At 42.6% G+C, this 25,806-nt stretch overlaps 3 protein-coding genes across 4 annotated transcripts in view; 1 reads left to right on the forward strand and 2 right to left on the reverse strand.

Moving 5' to 3' along the window:
* Positions 1-7,536, forward strand: part of LOC135115937 (coatomer subunit alpha-like) — a 31,848-nt gene extending 24,312 nt beyond the window's left edge. For both annotated transcript variants that reach the window (XM_064033083.1, XM_064033084.1), the window contains exons 6-22: positions 71-297; positions 560-799; positions 1,105-1,199; positions 1,586-1,721; positions 1,945-2,061; positions 2,254-2,393; positions 2,616-2,823; positions 3,015-3,194; positions 3,429-3,662; positions 3,825-4,067; positions 4,371-4,502; positions 4,814-4,961; positions 5,248-5,474; positions 5,585-5,779; positions 5,895-5,999; positions 6,222-6,521; positions 6,919-7,536. In XM_064033083.1, the coding sequence (XP_063889153.1) occupies positions 71-297; positions 560-799; positions 1,105-1,199; positions 1,586-1,721; positions 1,945-2,061; positions 2,254-2,393; positions 2,616-2,823; positions 3,015-3,194; positions 3,429-3,662; positions 3,825-4,067; positions 4,371-4,502; positions 4,814-4,961; positions 5,248-5,474; positions 5,585-5,779; positions 5,895-5,999; positions 6,222-6,521; positions 6,919-7,155 (3,164 nt within the window). In that variant the 3' untranslated portion in view covers positions 7,156-7,536. The remainder of the gene's footprint in view (positions 1-70; positions 298-559; positions 800-1,104; positions 1,200-1,585; positions 1,722-1,944; positions 2,062-2,253; positions 2,394-2,615; positions 2,824-3,014; positions 3,195-3,428; positions 3,663-3,824; positions 4,068-4,370; positions 4,503-4,813; positions 4,962-5,247; positions 5,475-5,584; positions 5,780-5,894; positions 6,000-6,221; positions 6,522-6,918) is intronic.
* Positions 7,537-9,206: 1,670 nt separating this feature from the next.
* Positions 9,207-14,587, reverse strand: LOC135115940 (probable G-protein coupled receptor Mth-like 1). The gene is made up of 8 exons (XM_064033088.1): positions 13,887-14,587; positions 12,538-13,687; positions 12,317-12,395; positions 11,977-12,060; positions 11,656-11,747; positions 11,343-11,535; positions 11,049-11,138; positions 9,207-10,609 (listed from the first exon to the last, which is right to left on the reverse strand). The coding sequence occupies exons 1-8, from the start codon at positions 14,253-14,255 to the stop codon at positions 10,174-10,176; spliced, it is 2,493 nt and encodes an 830-aa protein (XP_063889158.1). The 5' UTR covers positions 14,256-14,587; the 3' UTR covers positions 9,207-10,173.
* Positions 14,588-15,947: 1,360 nt separating this feature from the next.
* LOC135115942 (probable G-protein coupled receptor Mth-like 1) lies at positions 15,948-22,960 on the reverse strand. The gene is made up of 8 exons (XM_064033090.1): positions 22,221-22,960; positions 20,872-22,021; positions 20,651-20,729; positions 19,251-19,334; positions 18,927-19,018; positions 18,611-18,809; positions 18,270-18,359; positions 15,948-17,840 (listed from the first exon to the last, which is right to left on the reverse strand). The coding sequence occupies exons 1-8, from the start codon at positions 22,590-22,592 to the stop codon at positions 17,405-17,407; spliced, it is 2,502 nt and encodes an 833-aa protein (XP_063889160.1). The 5' UTR covers positions 22,593-22,960; the 3' UTR covers positions 15,948-17,404.
* Between the last annotated feature and the right edge of the window lie 2,846 nt (positions 22,961-25,806).

Raw genomic sequence — 25,806 nt, forward strand, 5'->3', positions numbered from 1 at the left:
TGGCCAGGCTTCACCTAATTCAGTTAATAATGATACCAGGTGTGATATTGAAATATACCTGCTGTTACAGGACTACGCAAGAAGAATGTGTCTCCTGGCATGGGGGGGCTGGTGGGTGGGGATGACCACCATACCCGAAATCCAGAGCTGTTCAGCACTGGAGATGCCACTGTGCGTCACGTGCTGGAGGGCCATGACCGTGGTGTCAACTGGGCTGCCTTCCATCCCACCTTGCCTCTCATCATATCAGGTTCAGATGACAGGCAGGTCAAGCTGTGGAGGATGAATGAGAGCAAGGTGAGTTTTCATTCATAGAATCTTAGTGATTTAGGCTGCAATGAGGTACAGTGAACATTGTTGCTAGTCAGCTGTGATTCAAGATACTTCTTCCTTGGTTCACTATAGAAATACAAAAGTCAGTAGTATTCATCATGATTGAATTATACAAGCATAAATAGTCTGGATGAAATCAAAGCTAGCTTTCTCATCAGTGTCAGGTCTTCTGATACACTGGTGGTGTTGATTTCAATACATTTACAAATACCAATGGTGCTTCCAGGCCTGGGAGGTGGATTCCTGCCGTGGGCACTACAACAATGTGTCCTGCGTCATGTTCCATCCAAGGCAGGAACTGATTCTCTCCAACTCTGAGGACAAATCCATCAGGGTATGGGACATGGCCAAGCGGATCTGCCTCCACACCTTCCGCCGTGAACACGACCGCTTCTGGGTGCTGGCTGCCCATCCCACCCTGAACCTGTTTGCTGCTGGCCATGACAGTGGAATGATCATCTTCAAGGTATGAGAGTAGAGGCATGTGTTGTTAGTTGCAGCAGTAGTTTAAGACCATTTGTACTGAGTCTGATTTATGTGATTCAGAGTCTTGTTACTCATTGCTGCTCATTGTCCTGTCATGAAAAAATTACATGGGGAAAGATTCGGGTTTAGGTTAAATTCAATTGTGTCTTGTTTTATAGGAATCTATTTATTTTTGTAAACATGCACAGTGGTTTGGCATCAAGGGATGTGTATCTACTCTCTCTCTCTCTCTCTCTCTCTCTCTCTCTCTCTCTCCCAAAAAAAATGATGTGTGTCTTTGTGCAGCTGGAGCGTGAGAGGCCAGCTTACGCCCAGCACGGCAACCTCCTGTACTACGTGAAGGAGCGCTTCCTCCGTCGCCTGGACCTCACCAAGAACAAGTGAGGAATTACAGACATCATTGTTACTGCCCATGTTATACTTTACTTATTTATCTATTCAGCAAACTGTATCAAGAAATGTGTACTTTCCCAGTACTATGGAATATTGTTAGGTAGATATTTATTTTCATGTGGTGAGTAGCATACTGTTAAATGTGAGCTTTGCTGTTGGAAGTATGGGGCCAGCTGTACTATGCCTGAGCTCCTGAGTGTAGTAGGGTGGTCCATGAAACTATCCCTTTCCACCAGGGACTGATGGGGGCTAAGAGTGTGAATGATGTGTGCTTGAGTGTGTGGTGCTTTACTGGGTCATCTCATGTGGGATTGTTGGCCTGGTATGAATAAGTAAATAGATAAGAAAACCTTAAAATTGGTGGTGCCCTCAGGGATGTGGCAGTGATGCAGCTGCGTGCTGGCTCTCGCTCCCCTGTCTACAGCATGTCCTTCAATCCAGCTGAGCATGCCATCCTCCTCAATACCCGCACCCATAACCTGGACAACAGCACTTATGATCTTTATCAGGTCAGTATGGTCACTCTCCCTTCCTCCCTGCACTTCAAGATTCAGTGCACCATTTCTAGAGTTTCAAATACTACATAGGATCCCTGCCTAGTTATTCAGATAACTATTATGTCCTTATTATGTCCTTACTTGTTGAAGTAAGGAGTATTGGCTTGTGTATTTTGTCACTTTCATTCATAGCCCTTTAGTGTTGTTTGGAATGTAAGGTGAGCTGTTATTTCAGATCCCCAAAGACTCAGACCCACAAAATCCAGACACCCCTGACTCCAAGCGCTCAGCTGGCCTCACTGCTGTCTGGGTGGCCAGAAACAGGTTTGCTGTCATGGACAAAAGCCACCAAGTGAGTGCGAACTATTGCTGCTGCAGGAAGTTTTGTTGGTGAAATGGTTAAAATGGTCTTTATTTATGCATTAGCATCTTTTCTATGACCATCTGTATATTATTTTTGGAATGATCTTTAACATTTAATATGCAGTTTTCATGTGAAAGCTTGGTATTAATCAATGTGATTGTCTGTGATATGGTGCATCAGCTGGTGATTAAGAACATGCAGAATGAGGTAACCAAGAAGGTGACAACACAGCCATGTGATGAAATCTTCTATGCTGGTACTGGTATGCTGCTGCTGCGAGACAGTGATGGGGTCTCACTCTTTGATGTTCAGCAGAAGAGGTAAGTTAATTTTTGTTTCTAGTTTTGTTACAAAAGAATTTTACATAAAAAGTAGATTAACTTTTAAGTCAAATTGCACTGAATGTGCCAAAATAAACAAGTTTTGGGTCTACCTAAATCATTCAATAGTTTTATGGTGCGGTGATCTTGTTTTTTACTTGACACCAACAAAATAAGTCGATGGACTAGCAGCTGATACCATAATTGTGTTGTGTGGTACAGGGTGCTGGGGACAGCACGCATTGCCAAGTGCCGCTATGTGGTGTGGTCTGGCAACATGACCACAGTGGCACTCTTATCCAAGCACACCATCCTCATCTGCAATCGGAAGCTGGAGCGGCTCTGTTCCATCACTGAGACTAACCGTGTCAAGTCCGGCTCCTGGGATGACAGTGGAGTGTTTGTGTACACAACCAGCAATCACATCAAGGTAACCAGTGTGCTGTTCCAATGTGCTAGAGGATGTGCTGCTTTTCATTAATGTTATATGCAGAAGTGTCGATTTACTGTTATGAAAGAAGGTTTTCATATATCTGACAATTCATCAGTTTTCTAAATCTTGACTAAATTCTGTAGTATTGACTTTTTTTTCCATTAAACTTTATAATTTCTCCCTCATAGTATGCCCTAACCAATGGTGACCATGGAATCATTCGCACTCTGGAGCTTCCCGTGTACGTGACACGTGTGTCTGGCAGCTCTGTGTACTGTCTTGACAGGCAGGCTACACCTCGTGTCCTCACTATTGATCCCACAGAGTTCCGCTTCAAGTTGGCTCTTGTCCAGCGCAAATATGATGAGGTAAGGTTATACTTCTTACTCCCTTCTTCCAATTTGCTTTTCCTGAATGCAGAATTCCTTCATTGCTTAAAATAATTCCTCTGGCAGAGGTAAACTTGCAGCCCACAAATACCATGCCTTGCAAGTTTTATTGTTTGATTGCCTCTTTTTACTGCCATATAATGTAGTACAGTTATGTAATGTTTTAAAAAAATGTTCAACTGGATAATTGTGCTGATTTCTGTCTTGCCTCAGGTTCTGCAGATGGTGCGTGGAGCTAAGCTGGTGGGTCAGTCTATCATTGCCTACCTGCAGAAGAAGGGTTATCCTGAAGTGGCTCTCCACTTTGTGAAGGATGAACGGACAAGATTTCTCCTTGCTCTTGAATGTGGTAACATTGATGTGGCTTTGGATGCTGCCAAAGCCCTGGATGATAAGGGCTGCTGGGAGAAGCTAGCAGAGCATGCTCTTCTTCATGGCAACCACCCGGTAAGTCTTTCATCCTTCTTAGATGAAGATTGTTCTTTTTCTTTTCTAACTTTTCCACATTTTTTTTAAGTGTGGAATTAGAGTATTTGAATGGTAACAAGTGTAATGCAGACTAAGTGAAGGGTGTGTATGTGGAGGGATGTTGACAAGATGGTGTTGCAGGTGGTGGAGTACTGCTACCAGCAAACCAAGAACTATGACAAGCTCTCCTTCCTGTACCTCATCACGGGGAACCTTGCCAAGCTGCGCCGTATGATGAAGATCAACGAGATCCGCAAGGACTATGAGGGCTGGTACACCAATGCCCTCTACCTGGGGGATGTGCCCGAACGGATTCGTGTCCTGAAGGCTTGTGGCAAAACATCCCTGGCTTTGCTGACGGCCACAACTCATGGCTTCACACAGGTCAGAATCCCTCATTACAGAATTTCGAATACTGAACTTGGCTGATAAGTGTCATTAATCTCTCCACTGCATTATTTTGTCAGTGAATTTTATTGTAGTACGTGATTGTAGTTATTTACGTAGCCCATTTTCTTTTGTGTTGATCATTGGAATTTATATGTGAGATTCTTCAAGAAATAATACATATTCATTAACAAACATAGTTTCAGTATTTGTATGTATAACAACAATCACCTTTTTTATTCATAATTAGTCACTTATTTTCATGGTAGCATAATGATAGCATGAATTTCTGTGTTACAGGAGGCAGAGTCACTGTCTGCCCATGTGGAAGGAGGAGTCATGTATGAGCCTCTTCCTAATGCACAGCTCCTGCAGCCACCTGTCCCTGTGTACCCAAGTGACACAGCCTGGCCACTCCTCACAGTAGCCAAGGTGATAGAATTTTGTTGTACTGTGATATTAGCTTGTTGATTCATCCATTCCTTGATATTTGCTTGGTGAATTATCCATTGTCATGTTTGTTTACTTCCATAAACTAATTTTTTGAGAATTTCATTGGTATTCTTTCATTTTAAGCTTATATCACTTACCTTTTTTTCTCTCCATGTTGTAGGGAAGAACTAAGCCACACTTTAATGGTTACTGATCTATTTTGCCTCATCATTTTCATGTTACTTATGTTGTCAATAGTAAACCTTTAGTATGATATTTTGCATCACGTACTAATTAAAGTGTATGTGCAGGGCTTCTTTGATAGTGCTGTAGGCAGTGGGAAGAATGCTGCTACAGCTTCAGCTATGGCACTCTCTGTGGATGATGCTGGTGATGTAGCTGGAGATGGATGGGGAGATGAGGATGAAGAAGAAGGAGATTTGGATGTTGCCATGGAAGGTGAGGATGAAAGAAGATAAATTCACAAATATTTCTACTATGCATCTCACGAAGGCCTCATTCTCTTTAAGAGCAGTAGTGTCACCTCTCCTTAACCAAACACTCCTCCCATGCTTGTTCAGTCTCTTCAGTTCTATGTACTTGCAGCTCTCATGAGTGCATTGTAAAGGGGCATTCCTTCCCTATTAGGAACTTCAGTTTCATTTGTATACCCTCTTTACAAGCTTTTTTTGTTCTTCATCCTCTTTATTTCAAACCTCACCATAATAGTGTCATTATAATGCAGGGGGTGAGGGTGAAGGTGGAGGCTGGGAGGTGGAGGATGACCTGGACCTGCCACCTGATTTGGAGGGTGTTAGCACAGCTGGAGCTGCAGATGGTGAGGATGGTTATTTTGTACCACCACCACGTGGCCATCCTCCCACCCAGGGCTGGACACAGCGCAGCCACCTTGCCCTTGATCATGTGCTGGCAGGAGCATTTGAGTCTGCTACACGTCTGCTGCATGACCAGGTGTGTTTTCTTCACATTTTGTGATTTTATGAATGTACAAAATTTGTATTCATTGCATTATTATCCAGCATACTTAAAATTTTGTATACTCAATTGTGTGATGTCTGCAGGTTGGGGTGGTGAACTTTGAGCCATACCGTTCACTCTTCCTGTCATCTTTTGCTCATTGCCGCACAAGTTACCCAGGAGCTCCAGGATTGCCCTCGCTCTTCTCCTACCCTGCTCGTAACTGGCGCACAGCCACGCACAAGGATCATCTTCCTGCCCTGGGTCTGAAGCTCTCAAGCCTCATGGATAGACTCAAAGTATGCAACATTCTTACATCAATGAAAAAAAAGAAAAAAAGGGTTACATTGTTTTAAATTGATAAAATAGTGTTGTATTTTTTCAGTATTAAATAATTTCATTAATTTAAAACAGGAAGCATCTCAGCTCACTACCGCAGCCAAGTTCACAGAAGCTGTTGACAAACTGAGAGGGATCCTGTTGGCCATACCATTACTTGTTGTAGACACCAAACAAGAGGTAAGTGAAATCAGCCTGGCACAAGACAGCAAATATATGTGGCCCTGTCATAATTTTAATTTATAGGAAAATTAACATTGTTATCTTTGCTACTTTAATTTATTTGTTGATTATATTTCAAGGAGAATTACTTTTCATCCATTGTTCAAAATTGTGTTGAACATGCATATCTATAACAGACATTTACTTTTTTGTGTAATGAATACCATATATGTGCATCAGGTGAGTGAAGCACAAAACTTGCTGCGAGTTTGTAAGGAGTATGTGGTGGGCATCAGCATGGAGCTCTACCGCAAGGGCTTGGGAAAGGCAACTCCTGAGGAGCAGTGTCGGTCTCTGGAGCTGGCAGCATACTTCACCCACTGTGAGCTGCAGCCAGGGCACCAGATCCTCACCTTGAGAACAGCTGTCAATCTGGCCTTCAAAATGAAGAATTATAAAATGGCCATGAGCTTTGGTCGCCGCCTTCTCAACTTGGGCCCAAGACCTGAGATTGCCCAGAACATCAGAAAAGTGGTTCAGGTGAGTCCAGTAGGAGGGTAAAAAGAAATATATATATTATATATATATATATATATATATATATAATTCTCTCTCTCTCTCTCTCTCTCTCTCTCTCTCTCTCTCTCTCTCTCTCTCTCTCTCTCTCTCTCTCTCTCTCTCTCTCTCTCTCTCTCTCAGCATGTTCCCCCACAGTATGTAGACAAACCCCAACAGTTCACACCCCACACTTGCACCATCTACCACCTGGATGAGTTTTCCATTTGTGAATATATAGTGAATATTCATAATTGCAACATTCATCATGTGGGAGAGGATGGGGCTTTTAACTGCAAAATAACCATCTTAATCTTAAACAAAAAAGCATCCCACCTCCCTCTTCACACACAGTTCTTCAAAAATTAATTTGTTTTTATAGGTGTGTGAAAAGAACCCAGTTGATGAGATCTCCCTTCAGTATGACGAACACAATCCCTTCACTGTGTGCGCGTCCTCCTATGTACCCATCTACCGTGGCAAGCCTGAGGTGCAGTGTCCCCTCTGTGGTGCCTCCTACCTGCCAGAACACCGTGGCATCACCTGCACTGTCTGTACTGTGGCCCAAGTAGGAAAGGACTGTGTGGGCCTCAGAATATCTCCATTGCAGTTTCGGTAGATAGATGGGAGATGGAGATGTCTTGGCTGCTGATCTGCTAGAAAGTGAATAGCCTCAGTAGGTTTGCAGTGATAGTCTTGAACAGATATACTTGCATATCCTTGCTCTATATATATATGTATGTGTGTAGAACTAAGAGAATTAATTATTTGTCAAATTTAAGATGATCTATTATTATTTGGAATACAGAACTGCATTACTGGTCTTAGTTAATCAACATAGTTCTGATATGTCTTGAGATTTTGTTATACTTAAGTTGGTGAAGCATTCATGTTTTTCTTTACTTGTTTGATAGTGGATATATTTTTAACTACTGTGTTTTCTTACTTTATTGTTATGCTACATCATAGAATATTTATTTGAAATAAAAATGGAACCAAAGTTTATTGTTTTCTACAAGACTACTCTCGCATGTGCTTAACTTTTTCTATATGCCTTAATTCCTTCCAGCAACATCTTTCCATCCTGTGATTTACAGAAGTTATATGCCTAATTTTTCATCTTAAAGCCTTATATCTTTTTTTTTTGGGGGGGTGGGGGTGGGGGGAGGGAGGGGTTTGCATATAAACTTTCATAACTTTGCTAGGAAATGCATGATCTGTACAACCTTGCCTAAACCCTTCCAGCTTCACAATGATCCTCCCATAACTTAAATCAGTCACTTGGCTGCAACTCCCACAAATTTCTCCTGGCACTCCAGTCTTAATGCACTTTATTATAATGACTACTTTCCTCATCTGGTATGTATATTCTCCCTGTCTCTATGCTATGTAGGTCACACCTCACAAGCTGCGTGCTGAAAGTATTTGACACCAGAGCTAATTCATCCCTTTTCCCAATTCTCTCTCTCTCTCTCTCTCTCTTGCATTAAGGGAACTTTCATTGGCAGCAACACTTTAAATTTAGCAGAAAAATATCTACTCACTGTTCTAACATGTGAAGAATGAGACATCTTGAACCTGGGGAGAACCACTTTCCCTCACCCCAACCTTTGTACTCGACTGTACATGATGTAATGCATGGTGGATATTACGTTCAATGAAATAAAAGGTGATAAAAATTGAAATAAATACATAAATAGAGACAAATATGTGGGTATAGTACACTTTACAAAAATGTGTAAATCCAAACTTCAGACCCGTAGGAGGAGGGGGCAGGGTTACATCACAGCATGACCTGCACACCCCATCCAGCACAAAAGGGGAGTTCGAAACTGCATCTGTCTGACTGAGGATCTTACCTCTGAATCTTGGCTGTGGGCCGTTGCATGTGTTCACTGTTGTACTACCAACAGGCTGAAAAAAAAGAATAATAAATAAGTAAATAAATAAATAAATAAATAAATAAAAATAAACTGGTGGATAATAGAAGTATGCAGCATGCAGCACCATCACTTCAGACAATATGTATATTATGTAAACTTTCAAATCTTTACAGATTCATAAGTATGGATTTGCCATCTCAAGTTTGCATCACAATACAGAGATCTAATTCTTATTGCTGATGACTGAGGAAGTTTTATGGAATGAAGTGTTGACCTTTCACATAAAAGTAAGACATTCGTCAAAATTATTCACCTTGAAGTCATCGCGGAGTTTTATCTGATAATTGAAAAAAAAAAAAAAAAGCCAAGATGCATACACACTGAAATACAACGTGTAGGGTATGAAAAGGACGTGAATAAAGTTGAAACGGTTTTTATTGCTATTTACCAAGTCTGAAAATCTTCATGCTTGCTGTGGCGCCAATAATTGTTTACCTGCACTAAGTCTCATCACTAAAACAAAATTAAAACCGGCCTTAATTGAGCATACACTTGGTAAATACAGTTCTACAAAAATACATTTGGTACAACGTGATTTATCAAAGAGATAATGCAGCCTAAGTCAGCGAGAGAGAGAGAGAGAGAGAGAGAGAGAAAAAAAAAAAAAAAAAAAAAAAAAAAATATATATATATATATATATATATATATATATATATATATATATATATATATATATATATATATATATATATATATATATATATATATATATATATTTTATTTTTTTTTTCCAGCAGATTCACTATATTGATTAAGACCGCGCCTAAATTCGGTGCACTTCCCAAACATAACAAAAGCAAGCAGAGGTAATCCAGCCCTGCACACATAACTTCAAACTGTTATTAGTAATATGGAAGTATTTGAAGTTTCAGGTACAGTTTAAAACGGTTTTCTACAGAATGTAGTTTATGATGCCCTTTACTAGCAAGCGATGTAAAAGTTCCGTAACGCTTCGTTCACGTCAAGGGACGGTCACTCAGCGGCCGTTGATCACTAAGGATGTGATTGTCTTGCTCACGAAGATCGTTTTTCTTTCATTTAGATGATAAACACTAAATTAGTACAGCTGTTACTGTATGTATATTTTTAATGAGTAACTAGTGAACTGATACAGCTTTACTGATAAGCTGTACCGCGTCCCAACCAATTTCACGGATACAACCTGTGCATTTTTGTAATCCACGTTGGAAGTGTCATCACCTTCTTATCCACTGTCTCTTCCCCAAACACTTTTAAACACGAAAATTATCAATGAAACGTTTAAAATATTATAAATAAAAGTTTTTACGTCGTCTTTTAGTATTTCAAATAAGTTAGCAGTACATGTGGCAAGACGCTCGTGATGGACTTCCAGGCGCCGTGACACTAGCAGTTTCCGTCAAATTTTACCTCTTTCCATTGTGTTTTTTCGTCTATATCGTGAAACGGAAGTGTTCGTCTTCACGGAGGAGGGTTGCCATCAACTTCTGTTGTCAAATGAAAATCCATGTTTATAATAAAAACATGAACTACATAAACCTTATTGTAAAAAAAAAGAAATAAAAAAAAAGACAAACGACTTAAGATTGACGTTCTAAGCTATGATACACATCTGTCCTAGCTATGGCGCATTTCATATCTTTATAAAGGATATCCACAGAAGAAGAAGAAAAAAAAAAAAAAACGGAATAGAGAGACAACACAATAAGAGGAACTAACACTGTGTGTCAGTTTTCTCATGGGGAGAGAGACTGCGGACTGCAATTGGTGAATGAGATAATATGGTAATGCCACTATCTTGTTCCAAGGAAGCTGGTCTCTCTGTATCAAGGTCACCTAAGATGGACATCGAAAATGAGAATTTTGAAAATTTCAAAGAAGTACTGAGTGTTGACAGGCTTGACAATGTAGATGAAGGCGACAGTTTCCTGCTGACTTTGGATGTGAAGCTGCCGAGTGGAGCCAGGCAGGTCTCCGTGGCACCTGGACAGCAACAGCAACAGCAATGGCAAAGGACTTTCCTAATCTGATTCCCAAACTCGAAGAGCAGTGGAAACTTCTTCTTCAGGTGTTTACGTTTGCTCCTATTGGCAAGAAAGATTACAAAGAGGAAGAAGCCTTGCAACGTGTTCAGCGTATCTGTTGCAGCCCTGTGGGTGAAAAATGCATTCCATTAACGCCATGGAGACACACATCATTACTTACTACCAATCATACAAACATGACTACAGTAATATAAAACACGTGACGTAATACAACTATCTATCGATCTACCAGTCTATCTCTACACAACAGCCATTCCTAAGAACTCTTACCAAGGAATGGTCACAACCGAAGTGTCCATTTATTTCTGTCCCTGCATTCTCCTTCCACCCCTTCCTCTCATATGCTTCAGCGCTCCGAACTCATATTTCACTAGAAGTTTTTGTCTCGTACTCACTGCATCTATCATACTCACTCACCACCTTTTAGCTATCTGGTCTTCCGTGGTTATTTCTGTGACATACTACTCTAGACTTGTATTCGTCTTTACTTTGGGTTGACGCTATGATAGAAATTCAATTCAAAACAAATGCCAGTTGCACTCACCACATTTCAGGAGGTGGAATAAGCAAAGACAAAAGTTCTGACACCCAGCACAGCGACATCATCACCAGCAGAGAGAACTGTTGCTTGAAACTGGAATGACACAGATTCAGATAAAAGCAACATAAATTTCTTGATGTTATTATATTACCCGATTCTAATTCCACTCTCCGCAGACCTCTGAGGGACCTCAGACTAATGACAAACAGTAGTAGATGTCACTGGAATTTCCGGGGATGTTTTGTATGACTAGTTAAAAATAAATGAGATGAGGACCCAATATGTTCCAATACTTACTTTGACATATAGTCACGTTTGCGGTGGATGTGTTCCGTTGGTACCTCATTGCCCCTCTCTGAACCGACTGTCTTCAGCTCCGAGATATATCTTTCAATTCTGGTGCAGGTCCAGTAAGTATGGGCAAGGAAGGCAATGTTGAGAACAAATAAGAAACCAATGGGTCCATAGAAATATAGGTAGTATCCTGGATCTGAGAGTAAAGTAGAAAAAGACAAATGTAAGTAATACTGCACAGGATTTCTTCATGCTGGTACACAAATCTAGACTATGAGTAAACTCAGTTAAAGTTTAATGTTATCTGGCACATTACCTTCGAAGAAACACCTGCTCCGTGCAAGGTGAGGCTTCAATACGCCAGGCACATCATCCGGGGCGAAGAAATGCATGCACACCGTCACAATCCTGCAAGATGTGATTGAGGCTCGGAGCTTCATAAACGCTAATGATATGAAGAGAAATCCATTTGAATAATCCGACAGCTAATGAAAAGCTGACATCCTGACATTGTAGTGATTGTGTAACATTTGCATTAATTCACAAGATCTATTCCAAGGTTACTTCATGAAAAAAAGACAATCACATAATTTGTTACGTCATTATTCACTACCATTACTCCCAACAATATTCTTACCCAATAGCAACTGGCGTCCCGAAGGCGTAGAGCACGTAGATCCAGATGGGAACGACTGAGGCTGGACGGAACTTGTTGATGCTCCTGGAAGATGTGAGCAGTGTTATCAACTTAACGTTATTCAGCTTGTGTTAAGTGGACTTGAAATATGATCACACACTTTCTCTGACTAGTGTGAGGACAGCAGTTGTATGGTGTGTGTGTGTGTGTGTGTGTGTGTGTGTGTGTGTGTGTGTGTGTGAGAGAGAGAGAGAGAGAGAGAGAGAGAGAGAGAGAGAGAGAGAGAGAGAGAGAGAGAGAGAGAGAGAGAGAGAGAGAGCGCAAGGCAGTACAAACTCACCTTATTTTCCTCCACACCTCAAGGCACAGCACGTTGAGCCAGAAGAAAGTGGACAGGAAACTAAACTGAAGCAAAATTCCTGCAAGAAAATGACAAGGTTTCCTGAAGAAACACAAAATAATGCATTGCTAAAAAGTCACTCTTCTTTTACCGATCAAATGCATCACCACGTCTGTACAGCACGAACAATGCAAGCAAAGAAATGCGCAACACTAACTCACCCATAATAAAACATGTATTAGGCTTCCAAACCTTGCTGAACATATCCTGTGCGAGCATGGTTGCGTAGGCCACCATGAGGGAGATGACGTGGAACAACTGATACCACCCACCACCAGTCAGCAGCTCGGGAACCAGGCAGTAGCAGCCCACCGTCAGGAGCAGGAAGATGAAGGAGATAAGTTGAAGTATAGGGAATGCAATTTTTCGTATTCTCGGCCACAATTTCGTTGGTCCCTTGATGCACACTATTGCCATGTCTTCAATCTTCCCCCGACCATCATTAAACTTATCCACACAATATTCCATAGCTGACAAATGATCGCCATGGAAGAGATAACGACCTTTGTTGTCAATACTGGAGTCGTTCACCACTGTTTGGAACTGGCATGTTGGCCTACCATGCACTACCGAGTAATCCCCGGGATGTTTGGTGAATACAGGCTTAAAGTCCGTGAGGTTGGAGGAAACACACCGATACAACATCTGGTTCATTTCCTCGCCATCTGGGCAACACTTTCGCACACAAACATGTCCCTCACATTTTTCACGCTGCTGGTCTGGGTGCGAATAGCAAATATTGGCGGAGTAAACCTCCGATCCGTTGGAGTTCACGTAACCATCAACGCAGAGGTTAGGAGGGTAAGTGAAGTGTCTGTTAACATGATGATCAGCTGGGGTCCAGACGTGCATAAGTCCTGTTGGAACTGATAATAAATATGATTTTTCCGGAATTAATGGTATTGATGTCAGAGGATCTGAGGTGCAGTTTAAGGGGTTATGGTGATTCTTAATAACCGGCCAATCTAGAGGTTTTCCCGTAACGTAAATGGACATAGGAGGCGTGAGAGTGTCAGGGGTAGTGGCGTTCTGGCACACCCCGTCCTTCAGTGCCTGTCCGCTGGGGCAGCATGTGGGTACTGAAGGCGGGGCAACACAGATCTTTATGTTCCAAGTCAAGCGCCCGTTGTCGCGGCGCAGATCGGCGCAGTAGTCGTTGACACGGAGACCAGTCATGTCACCGACATTCACGAGGACAACGTCACCGCGTTCCCGCAAATAAAACTCCCCTTCACTGTATTTCATGAAACGATGGTCCTTCTTCTGGCAGGTCACGTCATGCACCGCCACGCTCAAGTCAGTCACAGAAACCTGGCAGATGGAGAGGGAAGGATTATATTCACTCATTCTTAGCTTTGGAGAATGTGCACTTCTGAAATACTATGATATCCTAAGTAATACTTCATTACTAAGATCAGACCAAGCATCTTTACGGATACAGACTCAGAGAAGGAGGTTCATTATACATAAGAGGTCAGCGTGAAGTACGACTAAATTATCGTTTGCTTACCCTAATGTCCTCGAAATCAATATTTTTACTGGCAATGCTGGCATCGGAAAGGAAGCGCCGGCAGCCGTCAGGAGACAGTTCTGGACAAGAGCACACCACCAGCTGATCCACACGAGTCGGCACCCTGCCGTCCTCCAGCAGCGGCTCCACCACAGTGGGACGGACATGCTGGTTACCGCCACTCTGCGATGTGCTGACGACTTTTTGGGATGTGGTGATGTCTCTTTGAGTGGTGGTGATGATGTCCTCTTGAGAGGTGGTGGTGACAACGTCCTCGGGTTCCTCGGGCTCGTGAGCAAGTCCCGCGCCCACACACAGACGGCATGTCTGGCACAGCACGGCCAAGGCTATCAACACAGAGGACCGCATCTTGGCATGCTGACGTTCGTCCACCGTACAAGGAACAACCTCAGTATCTGATGGACTGCGGCACGCTTCTTACGAGCATTTCATCGCTCACTGCATAGTCCGCTCTAACAAAACTAGTGTTCTGTGTCAACAAGTTTTTTCTACACACATGATTTATGTATTATTAGTTCAAACACACTAATTATGTGCATATATGTACAGCACAATATACCACATGTGCTTTATAAACGCTCAACATACGTAGCTCATGAAAATTCAAGTAAATCCACGTCACTACAGTGCTGAAGCGCAGCACCTTCCCCTTAGCTAGCAAGTGAGGGACTGAAACTGGTATTTGCTCCACGCCACGCAACTGACGCAAGGGTTCATCCCAGCCACTCCTCTCTCGCGTGTGGTCGTCTAAGCTCCGCCCATCTTTACCTTCCTCGCTCTACCTGTCTCCCCGTTACAGCCTTACGCAGGTGAATAATTGACATGTGCATAAATGACATGAGCAAAGATCACAAATACATGGAGTAGCACTGCTGTCTGCGTTTAAAGCTAGAAGAGCTCCACTGGACGAATATTGACAGCTGTATAGAGATTGGGAAGAAGGCTGCGTGTCCTCACCACAAACCACACCACCTCCACCTAATGCTACGATTACTTTTGAGAGAGAGAGAGAGAGAGAGAGAGAGAGAGAGAGAGAGAGAGAGAGAGAGAGAGAGAGAGAGAGAGAGAGAGAGAGAGAGAGAGAGAGAGAGAGAGAGAGAGAGAGAGAGAGAGAAATCTAGCTCAATCAAGAACATCAAATTAGAAAATAGGAAAAAAAAAAACTTGAAACTAAACTGATATGTATAGCTAAATATTAAAAGAACCGAAAAAAGAGAAGCTGAACAATCTTTTTTTTTTTTATGTATTCTCATTTCCGTCAATTTTCATCATTTCTCTAGCAACTCTCCTTTCTTTGCCTTGCTTGTGGAGGTGATGGGCGACGGTAACAGGACTTTCAAAACCCTACACAAGAAACAATACTTACAGAGGTCTTCAAGTTGCCGCAGTATGACGTACTACAAGCAAGGCGCGGATCAGATGTGAGGAACGAGGGTGGCCGTGGTTAACATCTATATCAGAATGCTAATCTTCACGGGGCAGGATATCGATTAGCACAGAGTTTCTACTATCCTACACCACACCATACCACCTCCAAGTGACCCAGGCTGCTATCTGACCTCCACCTGAGTCTGCTACCCTTACCAGCCGCCTAGACCCTTACACCAGCCCGGCAGCCACAACTCAACCGCGACTCCCGCCCGCCTCTCGCCGCCTGCAGTGCTGCTCACTCTCGAGGGTGCCCACACTCTCCTGTCGCTTCATGCCAGCGCCCTGACAACCTGCCCCTGGCCTGCAGGACCGAGCCTTGTTGGGAGGCACTACACACCACCAAACTCATATGAATGGTTTCAGTTTCAATATAAAACAATTCCGTTTGTCACTGTACCACCCCCCCCTCTCCCCCAACACATTCTTACCTCCCAAGAATCTTGTAACATTAATCTGTATATATTCAGCTTCATGGCTCCAAGCGAAATGAACCGTTTATTATTATTATTATTATTATTATTATTATTATTATTATTATTATTATTATCATCATCATCATCACCATCAATATTATCACTTACCATGTCAAGGGTATGCAAAGGACTTGGATGCAATTAAAGAGGTTTTTATTGCTTTTTACTCAGTCTGAAAATGTTCATGGTTGCTGTAGCGACAATAATTATTTACAAAAATTCTCATTATTATTACAAAATTAAAACTGGCCTTAATTATTTGTGTATTTAGTAGATACATTTCTACAAAATACATTTCATACAACGTACTGTGTCAAACAGGTAATGCAGCTGAGATCAAAATTCAATGGATAAACATTTTTCTGCAGGTTCACTATATATGCATGATTCCTTGGTCTAGGAAGCCTCTATAATTATGAAATTACGCACTAAGAAATCATTATTCTCTTTAAAGTAAAAGAGGTTTATTTTTTGTTTGTACTCCGTATTTCAGAACTATTTCTTGAGCAATGTATTCCCTACATTTACGAATGTGTTCATTCCATAATAAGCAACTTTACAAAGCATACTAAAGTTTGCTGCTCGACACCTGTTACCACATACTCTATCAATACTTATAAAGCTACATTCTATCAGTCACTTAGAGGGCCATACCTCTGAGCTGTTCATCTCCCCCTCATACATACACAGTTATTAGTGTGGGAAACATTCATCCACTCTGCAAAAGCTGACCCTTGAAATTGAAGTTTACTGCAGCTTTTTTCTTCCTGTTCTCATAAAAATTTCAAGGCAAGACATTCGCACTGTCTTTAATCCTTGACAAAATTCTGTATTTGGTGTCTGTGTCGTGGTGATGCCTTATCATTTTCGGATGTTCTGAAAGACAGATTCATTCAAGTGCAAGTCATCAAGAGTTGGGCGTAGAGACGTGGTGATCCCGCCGTTCATCATAACCAACACCCAACAAGTGGATAGGGCGCAACTAGCCCCGGGGAGGGGGGACCTTAATACCATGGGTTAGCAGTCTGCTGGGGAAGGTCATCGTGAAGTCAAGCCTACTCCCGTCATGAGGAAATCCGGGGGAGGATACCTTCTCCTCCACACACGACCGTTCAACACCTTAAGGGAATTGAGGATGTTGGAAGGAATGATGATGATGATGATGATGATGATGATGATGATGATGATGATGATGATGATGACGATGATGATGATGTCATCAAGAACAATGATTAGTTTGAGTTATTCATTTCATCCACCTAACTGAGGAACCTAAAGGGACATCAGAGACAAATAAGAGTGTCTGATTCCGTTATGACCAATTATGGAAACTGTTATAAAGTTACATGGCCATTCTCTGGATTCATACGTATTGTGGAGTAGTCCCATCAGAGCTCTTCCAGGACTGAGCTGGAACATTACATGATGTAAGCATGATGCCTTATCACCTTATTTTTTTCAATGAATTCTCATATTGCACTGTATTTCAAAGTTTTCCACGCCATCTACCAACAGCATAACCTTGTCGGTATCCAAGTCTGTAAACACTTACTTGTTACTCATAAAAAAAAAAAGACAAGACAGTAAGAGGAACTAACACTGTGTATCAGTGTTATCATGGGGAAAGACACTGCTGGTTGTTATTGCTGAATGAGATAATATGGTAATGCCACTATCATGTTCCAAGGCAGATGGTCTCTTTGTATTAAGGTCATCAGGGAGGTCCATCGAAAATGAAGATTTCGAAAATTTCAGAGAAGTACTAAGTGTTGACAAATTTGAGACAAGAGATGAAGATGAGAGTTTCCTGCTGACTTGTGATGTGAAGCTGCCGAGTGGAGCCAGGCAGGTCTCCTTGGCACCTGGACAGCAACAGCAACAGCAATGGCAAAGGACTTTCCTAATCTGATTCCCAAACTTGAAGAGCAGTGGAAACTTCTTCTTCAGGTGTTTACGTTTGCTCCTATTGGCAAGAAAGATTACAAAGAGGAAGAAGCCTTGCAACGTGTTCAGCGTATCTGTTGCAGCCCTGTGGGTGAAAAATGCATTCCATTAACGCCATGGAGACACACACCATTACTTACTACCAATCATACAAACATGACTACAGTAATATAAAACACGTGACGTAATACAACTATCTATTGATCTACCAGTCTATCTCTACACAACAGCCATTCCTAAGAACTCTTACCAAGGAATGGTCACAACCGAAGTGTCCATTTATTTCTGTCCCTGCATTCTCCTTCCACCCCTTCCTCTCATATGCTTCAGCGCTCCGAACTAATATTTCACTAGAAGTTTTTGTCTTGTACTCACTGCATCTATCATACTCACTCACCACCTTTTAGCTATCTGGTCTTCCGTGGTTATTTCTGTGACATACTACATACTACATATAATTTGGGCTGACACTATGATAGAAATTCAATTCAAAACAAATACCAGTTGCACTCACCACATTTCAAGAGGTGGAATAAACCAAGACAAAAGTTCTGACACCCAGCACAGCGACATCATCACCAGCAGAGAGAACTGTTGCTTGAAACTGGAATGACACATTCAGATAAAAGCAAAAGAAATTTTCCTAATTCTCATCCATTCCCTGTAAGCATTTAAATGCCGTTTGACTAACAACAGGTTGTAATGGAAGTTACTGGAATTTTCAAGGATGTTTTGCATGATTCTAGTTATGGTTTTACGGGAAAATCTACTATGAGTTACAAATTGTATCATGAATAAGTAAGGAACACATTAAGAAACAGACCTGCTAAGGATCCAAAGCATTCTAACACTTACTCTGAGATGTAGTCGCGTTTGCGGTGAATCTGTTCAGTCGGTGTCCTTGCACTGTTGTTTTCCGGGCTGGCTTTCTTCAGCACGGAGGCATTTTTTTCAATTTTCCTATAGGTCCAGTAAGTATGGGTAATAAAGATAATGTTAAGAGCAAATAGGAAGCCAATGGGTCCATAGAAATATAGGAAGAGCCTTGGTGGATCTGAGAGTAAAACAGAAAAAAAAGACATGTAATACTGCACAGGATTTCTTCATGCTGGTATACAAGTCTAGACTATAAGTAAACTCGGTTAAAGTTTAATGTTATCTGGCACATTACCTTCGAAGAAACACCTGCTCCGTGCAAGGTGAGGCTTCAATACTCCAGGCACATCATCCGGGGCGAAGAAATGCATGCACACCGTCAGGATCCTGCAAGATGTGATTGAGGCTCGGAGCTTCATAAACGCTAATGATATGAAGACGAGAAATCCATTTGAATAATCCGACAGCTAATGAAAAGCTGATATCCTGACATTGTAGTGATTGTGTAGCATTTGCATTAATTCACAAGATCTATTCCAAGGTTACTTCATGAAAAAAAGACAAAATCACAATTTGTTACGTCATTATTCACTACCATTACTCCCAACGATATTCTTACCCAATAGCAACTGGCGTCCCGAAGGCGTAGAGCACGTAGATCCAGATGGGAACGACTGAGGCTGGACGGAACTTGTTGAGGCTCCTGGAAGATGTGAGCCGTGCGTTAAGCTCCTGCCACACAATCAAAATTTTCGTCACGACAGCACCAAGAATAGCATTTTTGGTGCAGTCATGATATTTGGTCACGATTATTGGTCTGTCACAGCAGCGTTATGACAGTTTCATGACAGCGTCATGACAGACCTATGACCTCACGACAACATCACGACAACGCTATGACAATGTCACGATTTGCGGAGTTTCGAAATTTAACGGTCATTTTTGCCGTCACAACAAAGTGACGATGGGCAAGACAGAGTGACTACAAAGTCATGACAGAGGCACGACGGTGTCATGACTGCAGCACAATTATACCCCTTAACCCCCCCTCCGGGCGACCGCGGGAGATATAAAAAGGGATGGAAAGGCCACCAGAGCTCACAGTTATGCCAATACCGGAGTGAGTCACATTCTGCAGCACCCACACATCTATGCAATGGATCTCAGCAGTATGTTGCTGACGAACGACAACATGCCGGAGTTGGTGCTGCTGTGTGAGCTGAGGCTGCAGATCATCCATACCCAGAAACTGCTAATGAAATACAGAGCTCACCTGCAAAAAAAGAACGAGCCAATCAAAAGATAAGCCGCTGTGACTACTAGCTCTGTCATGACACTGTCGTGATGCATTTGTAGTTTGTCTTGACGTATGCCCCATCTACTTAGCGTTATCGTGACGCATTCTTAGGTTTATCGTAACGTAGTATTTTGATCTGTCAAACAAATTTCAGAATTATTAAAAACTCTGTCGTGACGCACTATAAAGCTTGTCGTGACGCAGACATGAGTCCCAGCTCTGTCGTGAAGCTGTTGTAACAATTTTTTCGTCATGATTGCACCACGACGGACCTATGACTGTCATGATTGCGTCACGACGGACCTATGACTGTCACGAAAACGTCACGACAGCGTCATGACAGCGGTATGATGGGTTGAATAGTCGTCGATCTCCATGATTTTTGAAGCATGCACAAAAAATTTGTGACGACCCCATAATGACCTACGATTGTTAAGACTTGTCACGACTGACCACAAAACATGACAAGGCTATGACCGCTGTTCTTTGCCCTGTTGATGAGAATCTTGAATGCATGGCGAGGCTTTACTTCACTTGTGTTAAGTGGACGATATATGATCAAACATGTTCTCTGACTGCGGTGCGAGTACAACAATTGTATGGAGAGAGAGAGAGAGAGAGAGAGAGAGAGAGAGAGAGAGAGAGAGAGAGAGAGAGAGAGAGAGAGAGAGAGAGAGAGAGAGAGAGAGAGAGAGAGAGAGCGCAAGGCAGTACAAACTCACCTTATTTTCCTCCACACCTCAAGGCACAGCACGTTGAGCCAGAAGAAAGTGGACAGGAAACTAAACTGAAGCAAAATTCCTGCAAGAAAATGACAAGGTTTCCTGAAGAAACACAAAATAATGCATTGCTAAAAAGTCACTCTTCTTTTACCGATCAAATGCATCACCACGTCTGTACAACACAAACAATGCAAGCAAAGAAATGTGCAACACTAACTCACCCATGATAAAACATATATTAGTTTCCCAAGCCTTGCTGAACATATCTTGAGCAAACATGGTTGCGTAGGCCACCATGAGGGAGATGACGTGGAACAACTGATACCACCCACCACCAGTCAGCAGCTCGGGAACCAGGCAGTAGCAGCCCACCGTCAGGAGCAGGAAGATGAAGGAGATAATTTGAAGTATAGGGAATGCAATTTTTCGTATCCTCGGCCACAATTTCGTTGGTTCCTTGATGCACACTATTGCCATGTCTTCAATCTTCCCCCGACCATCATTAAACTTATCCACACAATATTCCATAGCTGACAAATGATCGCCATGGAAGAGATAACGACCTTTGTTGTCAATACTGGAGTCGTTCACCACTGTTTGGAACTGGCATGTTGGCTTACCATGCACTACCGTGTAATCCCCGGGATGTTTGCTGAATACAGGCTTAAAGTCCGTGAGGTTGGAGGAAACACACCGATACAACATCTGGTTCATTTCCTCGCCATCTGGGCAACACTTCCGCACACAAACATGTCCCTCACATTTTTCACGCTGCTGGTCTGGGTGCGAATAGCAAATATTGGCGGAGTAAACCTCCGATCCGTTGGAGTTCACGTAACCATCAACGCAGAGGTTAGGAGGGTAAGTGAAGTGTGTGTTAATATGACGATCAGCTGGTTTCCAGACGTGCATAAGTCCTGTTGGAACTGATAATAAATATGATTTTCCCGGAGTTAATGGTATTGATGTCAGAGGATCTGAGGTGCAGTTTAAGGGGTTATGGTGATTCTTAATAACCGGGAAATGTGTAGCTTTTTCCCTCAAGCCCACGGATAAGGGAGGCGCGATAATGTTGGGGGTAGTGGCGTTCTGGCACACTCCGTCCTTCAGTGCCTGTCCGCTGGGGCAGCATGTGGGTACTGAAGGCGGGGCAACACAGATCTTTATGTTCCAAGTCAAGCGCCCGTTGTCGCGGCGCAGATCGGCGCAGTAGTCGTTGACACGGAGACCAGTCATGTCACCGACATTCACGAGGACAACGTCACCGCGTTCCCGCAAATAAAACTCCCCTTCACTGTATTTCATGAAACGATGGTCCTTCTTCTGGCAGGTCACGTCATGCACCGCCACGCTCAAGTCAGTCACAGAAACCTGGCAGATGGAGAGGGAAGGGTTATATTCACTCATTCTTAGCTTTGGAGAATGTGCACTTCTGAAATACTATGATATCCAAAGTAATACTTCCTTACTAAGATCAGACCAAGCATCTTTACGGATACAGACTCAGAGAAGGAGGTTCATTATACATAACAGGTCAGCGTGAAGTACGACTAAATTATCGTTTGCTTACCCTAATGTCCTCGAAATCAATATTTTTACTGGCAATGCTGGCATCGGAAAGGAAGCGCCGGCAGCCGTCAGGAGACAGTTCTGGACAAGAGCACACCACCAGCTGATCCGCACGAGTCGGCACCCTGCCGTCCTCCAGCAGCGGCTCCACCACAGTGGGACGGACATGCTGGTTGCCGCCACTCTGCGGAGATGTGCTGACGACTTTTTGGGATGTGGTGATGTCTCTTTGAGTGGTGGTGATGATGTCCTCTTGAGAGGTGGTGGTGACAACGTCCTCGGGTTCCTCGGGCTCGTGAGCAAGTCCCGCGCCCACACACAGACGGCATGTCTGGCACAGCACGGCCAAGGCTATCAACACAGAGCACCGCATCTTGGCATGCTGACGTTCGTCCACCGTACAAGGAACAACCTCAGGATCTGATGGACTGCGGCACGCTTCTTACGAGCATTTCATCGCCCACGGCACAGTGCGCGCTAACAAAACTAGTGTTACGAAAAAGCGGAAGTTCTGTACCAACAAGTTTATCCACACACATGAGAGCTAATCATTAATTATGTTAAGTCAGGTTCACTGCACACCGAGTATAAATATATGTAGTACATAGTACAATATTCTACACATTCTATAAAGTCCCAGCTCACAAGGAAGTTCACTTATTCGAGCAGATTTAAACATTACCAAACAGCATTTCAGTCCTGAAGCGCTGCACCTTCCCCTCAGCCAGCGAATGAGAGACTGAAACTGGCATGTGCTCCACGCCACGCAACTGACGCAAGGGTTCATCCCAGCCACTCCTCTCTCGCGTGTGGTCGTCTAAGCTCCGCCCATCTTTACCTTCCTCGCTCTACCTGTCTCCCCGTTACAGCCTTACGCAGGTGAATAAATGACATGTGCATAAATGACATGAGTAAAGATCACAAATACATGGAGTAGCACTGCTGTCTGCGTTTAAAGCTAGAAGAGCTCCACTGGATGAATATTGACAGCTGTATAGAGATTGGGAAGAAGGCTGCGTGTCCTCACCACAAACCACACCACCTCCACCTAATGCTACGATTACTTTTGAGTGAGAGAGAGAGAGAGAGAGAGAGGAGAGAGAGAGAGAGAGAGAGAGAGAGAGAGAGAGAGAGAGAGAGAGAGAGAGAGAGAGAGAGAGAGAGAGAGAGAGAGAGAGAGACCTAGTCCAATCAAGAACATCAAATCAGAAAAAAAAAACAAAGAACAAAATTCATCTATGGTTAAAGAAAAAAAAAAAAAAAAGGGGAAAAAAAATCACAAAGCGAACAATCTCTCCTTTTTATTACATCTGAATTGACGTCGGTTTTCTCATCACTTCCCTGACAACTCTCCTCTCCTCTCATTGCCTTGATAGTGGAGCTGATGGTGACAGTAACGGTGTTTTCATTCTAATACTACAAGAGTCATCATCTACGGAGGTTTTAACCCGCTGCAGTGTGACGTACAAACACAGACGTATCCTGGAACATCTCGCAGGCTGGCACGGGAAAACCGAAACACCCCAGGCGATTTTTTGATAAGGATGAAAAAGAATGCAAAACACGACTGTATGACGCAAAAGGAAGAAGTGAATGAAGATGATGCAGATGAGAAGGGGGTTGATGGTGGATGAAAAAAAAAAGGTGGACAAAGACAGGAGTTGGGAGGAGACACTGTGATAAGGATCTATTCTCTTATTAAATATTATCCAGGATATAACTTATCTTGCTGCATCTCTGGACAACAAAGAGTATACATAATAAGTTTGGCAGAAGAAGGTAAGATGCAATAATAGAAATGCACTGCGGGGGACGTGCACGAGGAGAGAGAGAGAGAGAGAGAGAGAGAGAGAGAGAGAGAGAGAGAGAGAGAGAGAGAGAGAGAGAGAGAGAGAGAGAGAGAGAGATGGAGAGAGAGAGAGAGAGAGAGAGAGAAAGACGTGGTTTCCATTTACGAACCATCAAATTGTTATTGTTTCCATATGCTCGTTGTGGAAAGAAATTACAACAATGTAGAAATATGTAGTTTTTAAAAGTGATAGTGAAATAAGACGAACCATCTCGTTTTCCTCTCGTCCTCATCCTCGTTTTCCTCTTCATGTTGGTGTTTTACTACTACTTCTCCTTCTTCTCCTCCTCCTCAGCCTTCTCACCATCATCATACAAGACATATAACTGTCTCAAACAAACAACGCATCATTTTCTGGTTCAAAATGCGAAAAATAGCGCTTAATCACTACTATGCGTGGAGAGAGGGGCCGAAAAAAAGAAGGGAGGCAGTAAGGTTGGATCTTGAATGTCAGTAACAGGAACAGGGAGTCATAGGCGGGGCTTAAGGCATCTGCGTGTGACCTCAGCCGCAGGGCATCTCGCTACTGGTCCTGCTTAAAATTGTTAGTGTCTTAAGCCTAAATGAATACTTTATTGACGTCAAGACTCTGATGGGTAGGGAAAAACTACGCGACGGGAAAATTCTGACCTGAACTTGTTTGTCTCGCTTTTCCTTAACTGATGAACGAGTATGATGTGTGTGTGTGTGTGTGTGTGTGTGTGTGTGTGTGTGTGTGTGTGTGTGTGTGTGTGTGTGTGTGTATGCGAACCATAATTTTTGCCAGCATCCAACATCACAATTATGTACAACAACAACAACAACAACAACAACAATAACATAAGTTCTTTTTTTTATTAATTTATCTAATTTCTTACTAACAAGGCATGGTAAGAAAAAAATAAAATAAAATAAAGAAATAAACACACACACACAAAAAAAAATAAACACACACAAAAAAATCACATGAGAAAGAAAAGAAAAAAAAAATCTTTCCACTCACTCGGCACTCCTACAAAACTACTATTTGCTTTTTTTTTTTTTATATAATCAAAACTTCAGTCGGTCAGAGAAGCAATTACCTTCCAGCATGCTAAGGAGTATGGAGGATGGCTTGCGCTCTCTGGCTGGCGGCGCAGCGATTGTTATCTGCACGTGCGAGTCAGCCGCTACAAAAAAATAGGAAAACTAGAACCACTGTTGCAGAAGAGGGACGGGAGGACGGACTGGGGGAGGCTGGTTTGACTCCTCTGCGTCCTTCCACATCCCCTCATACACCCCGCCATGGTCACCTGTCCTCTAGCATTTACTTACATGCTTCCATTACCGTCCAAACACTGTATTTCTTCACCTTTCAGTGCATTGCTTGTCAGTGGTGAGCTGTACGAGATGCGCAGTACACGGGGTGGAGAGAAAGTGGTGCACCTCTCTCTTCTTTTTTTTTTTCCAGTGCACTGCTTAATGGCAAAAAATAAATAAATAAATAAATAAATAAATGCCTTTATCCCACAAAAGGTTAGGGAGTATCGTGTGAACGCTTATTTTTTCTTTGCCACACAGAATGTTTTATCTACGTGTGTTTAAGAGATTCACTATCCAATCCAGCAACAATGATAAAAACATCACCATAAAAAAAAAACATCAACAATAAAATATCATTCGCATTTTCTGCCCGAGTTCGGTTCCACACATACGCACTTATGACGTGAGCCACTCGTGACGTGTGTCCGTGCGTTCGTGTTGCAACCCAAGAATTACC

This window comes from Scylla paramamosain, chromosome 30, assembly GCF_035594125.1.
Source record: "Scylla paramamosain isolate STU-SP2022 chromosome 30, ASM3559412v1, whole genome shotgun sequence".
In the NCBI taxonomy this organism is placed as follows: domain Eukaryota; kingdom Metazoa; phylum Arthropoda; class Malacostraca; order Decapoda; family Portunidae; genus Scylla; species Scylla paramamosain.

What these genes read in the sequence shown, in the direction of transcription:
- LOC135115942 (XM_064033090.1), bottom strand. Translation starts at nt 22,592, where the DNA reads ATGCGGTGCTCTGTGTTGATAGCCTTGGCCGTGCTGTGCCAGACATGC. An exon ending in GAGCAGGTGTTTCTTCGAAG is followed by an intron (nt 18,810 to 18,926) that starts GTAATGTGCCAG and finishes TTTTACTCTCAG; the next exon opens with ATCCACCAAGGCTCTTCCTA. An exon ending in AAACGCGACTACATCTCAGA is followed by an intron (nt 18,360 to 18,610) that starts GTAAGTGTTAGA and finishes GTGTCATTCCAG; the next exon opens with TTTCAAGCAACAGTTCTCTC.
- LOC135115940 (XM_064033088.1), bottom strand. Translation starts at nt 14,255, where the DNA reads ATGCGGTCCTCTGTGTTGATAGCCTTGGCCGTGCTGTGCCAGACATGC. An exon ending in GAGCAGGTGTTTCTTCGAAG is followed by an intron (nt 11,536 to 11,655) that starts GTAATGTGCCAG and finishes CTTTACTCTCAG; the next exon opens with ATCCAGGATACTACCTATAT. An exon ending in ATTCCACCTCCTGAAATGTG is followed by an intron (nt 10,610 to 11,048) that starts GTGAGTGCAACT and finishes TTTCACCCACAG; the next exon opens with GGCTGCAACAGATACGCTGA.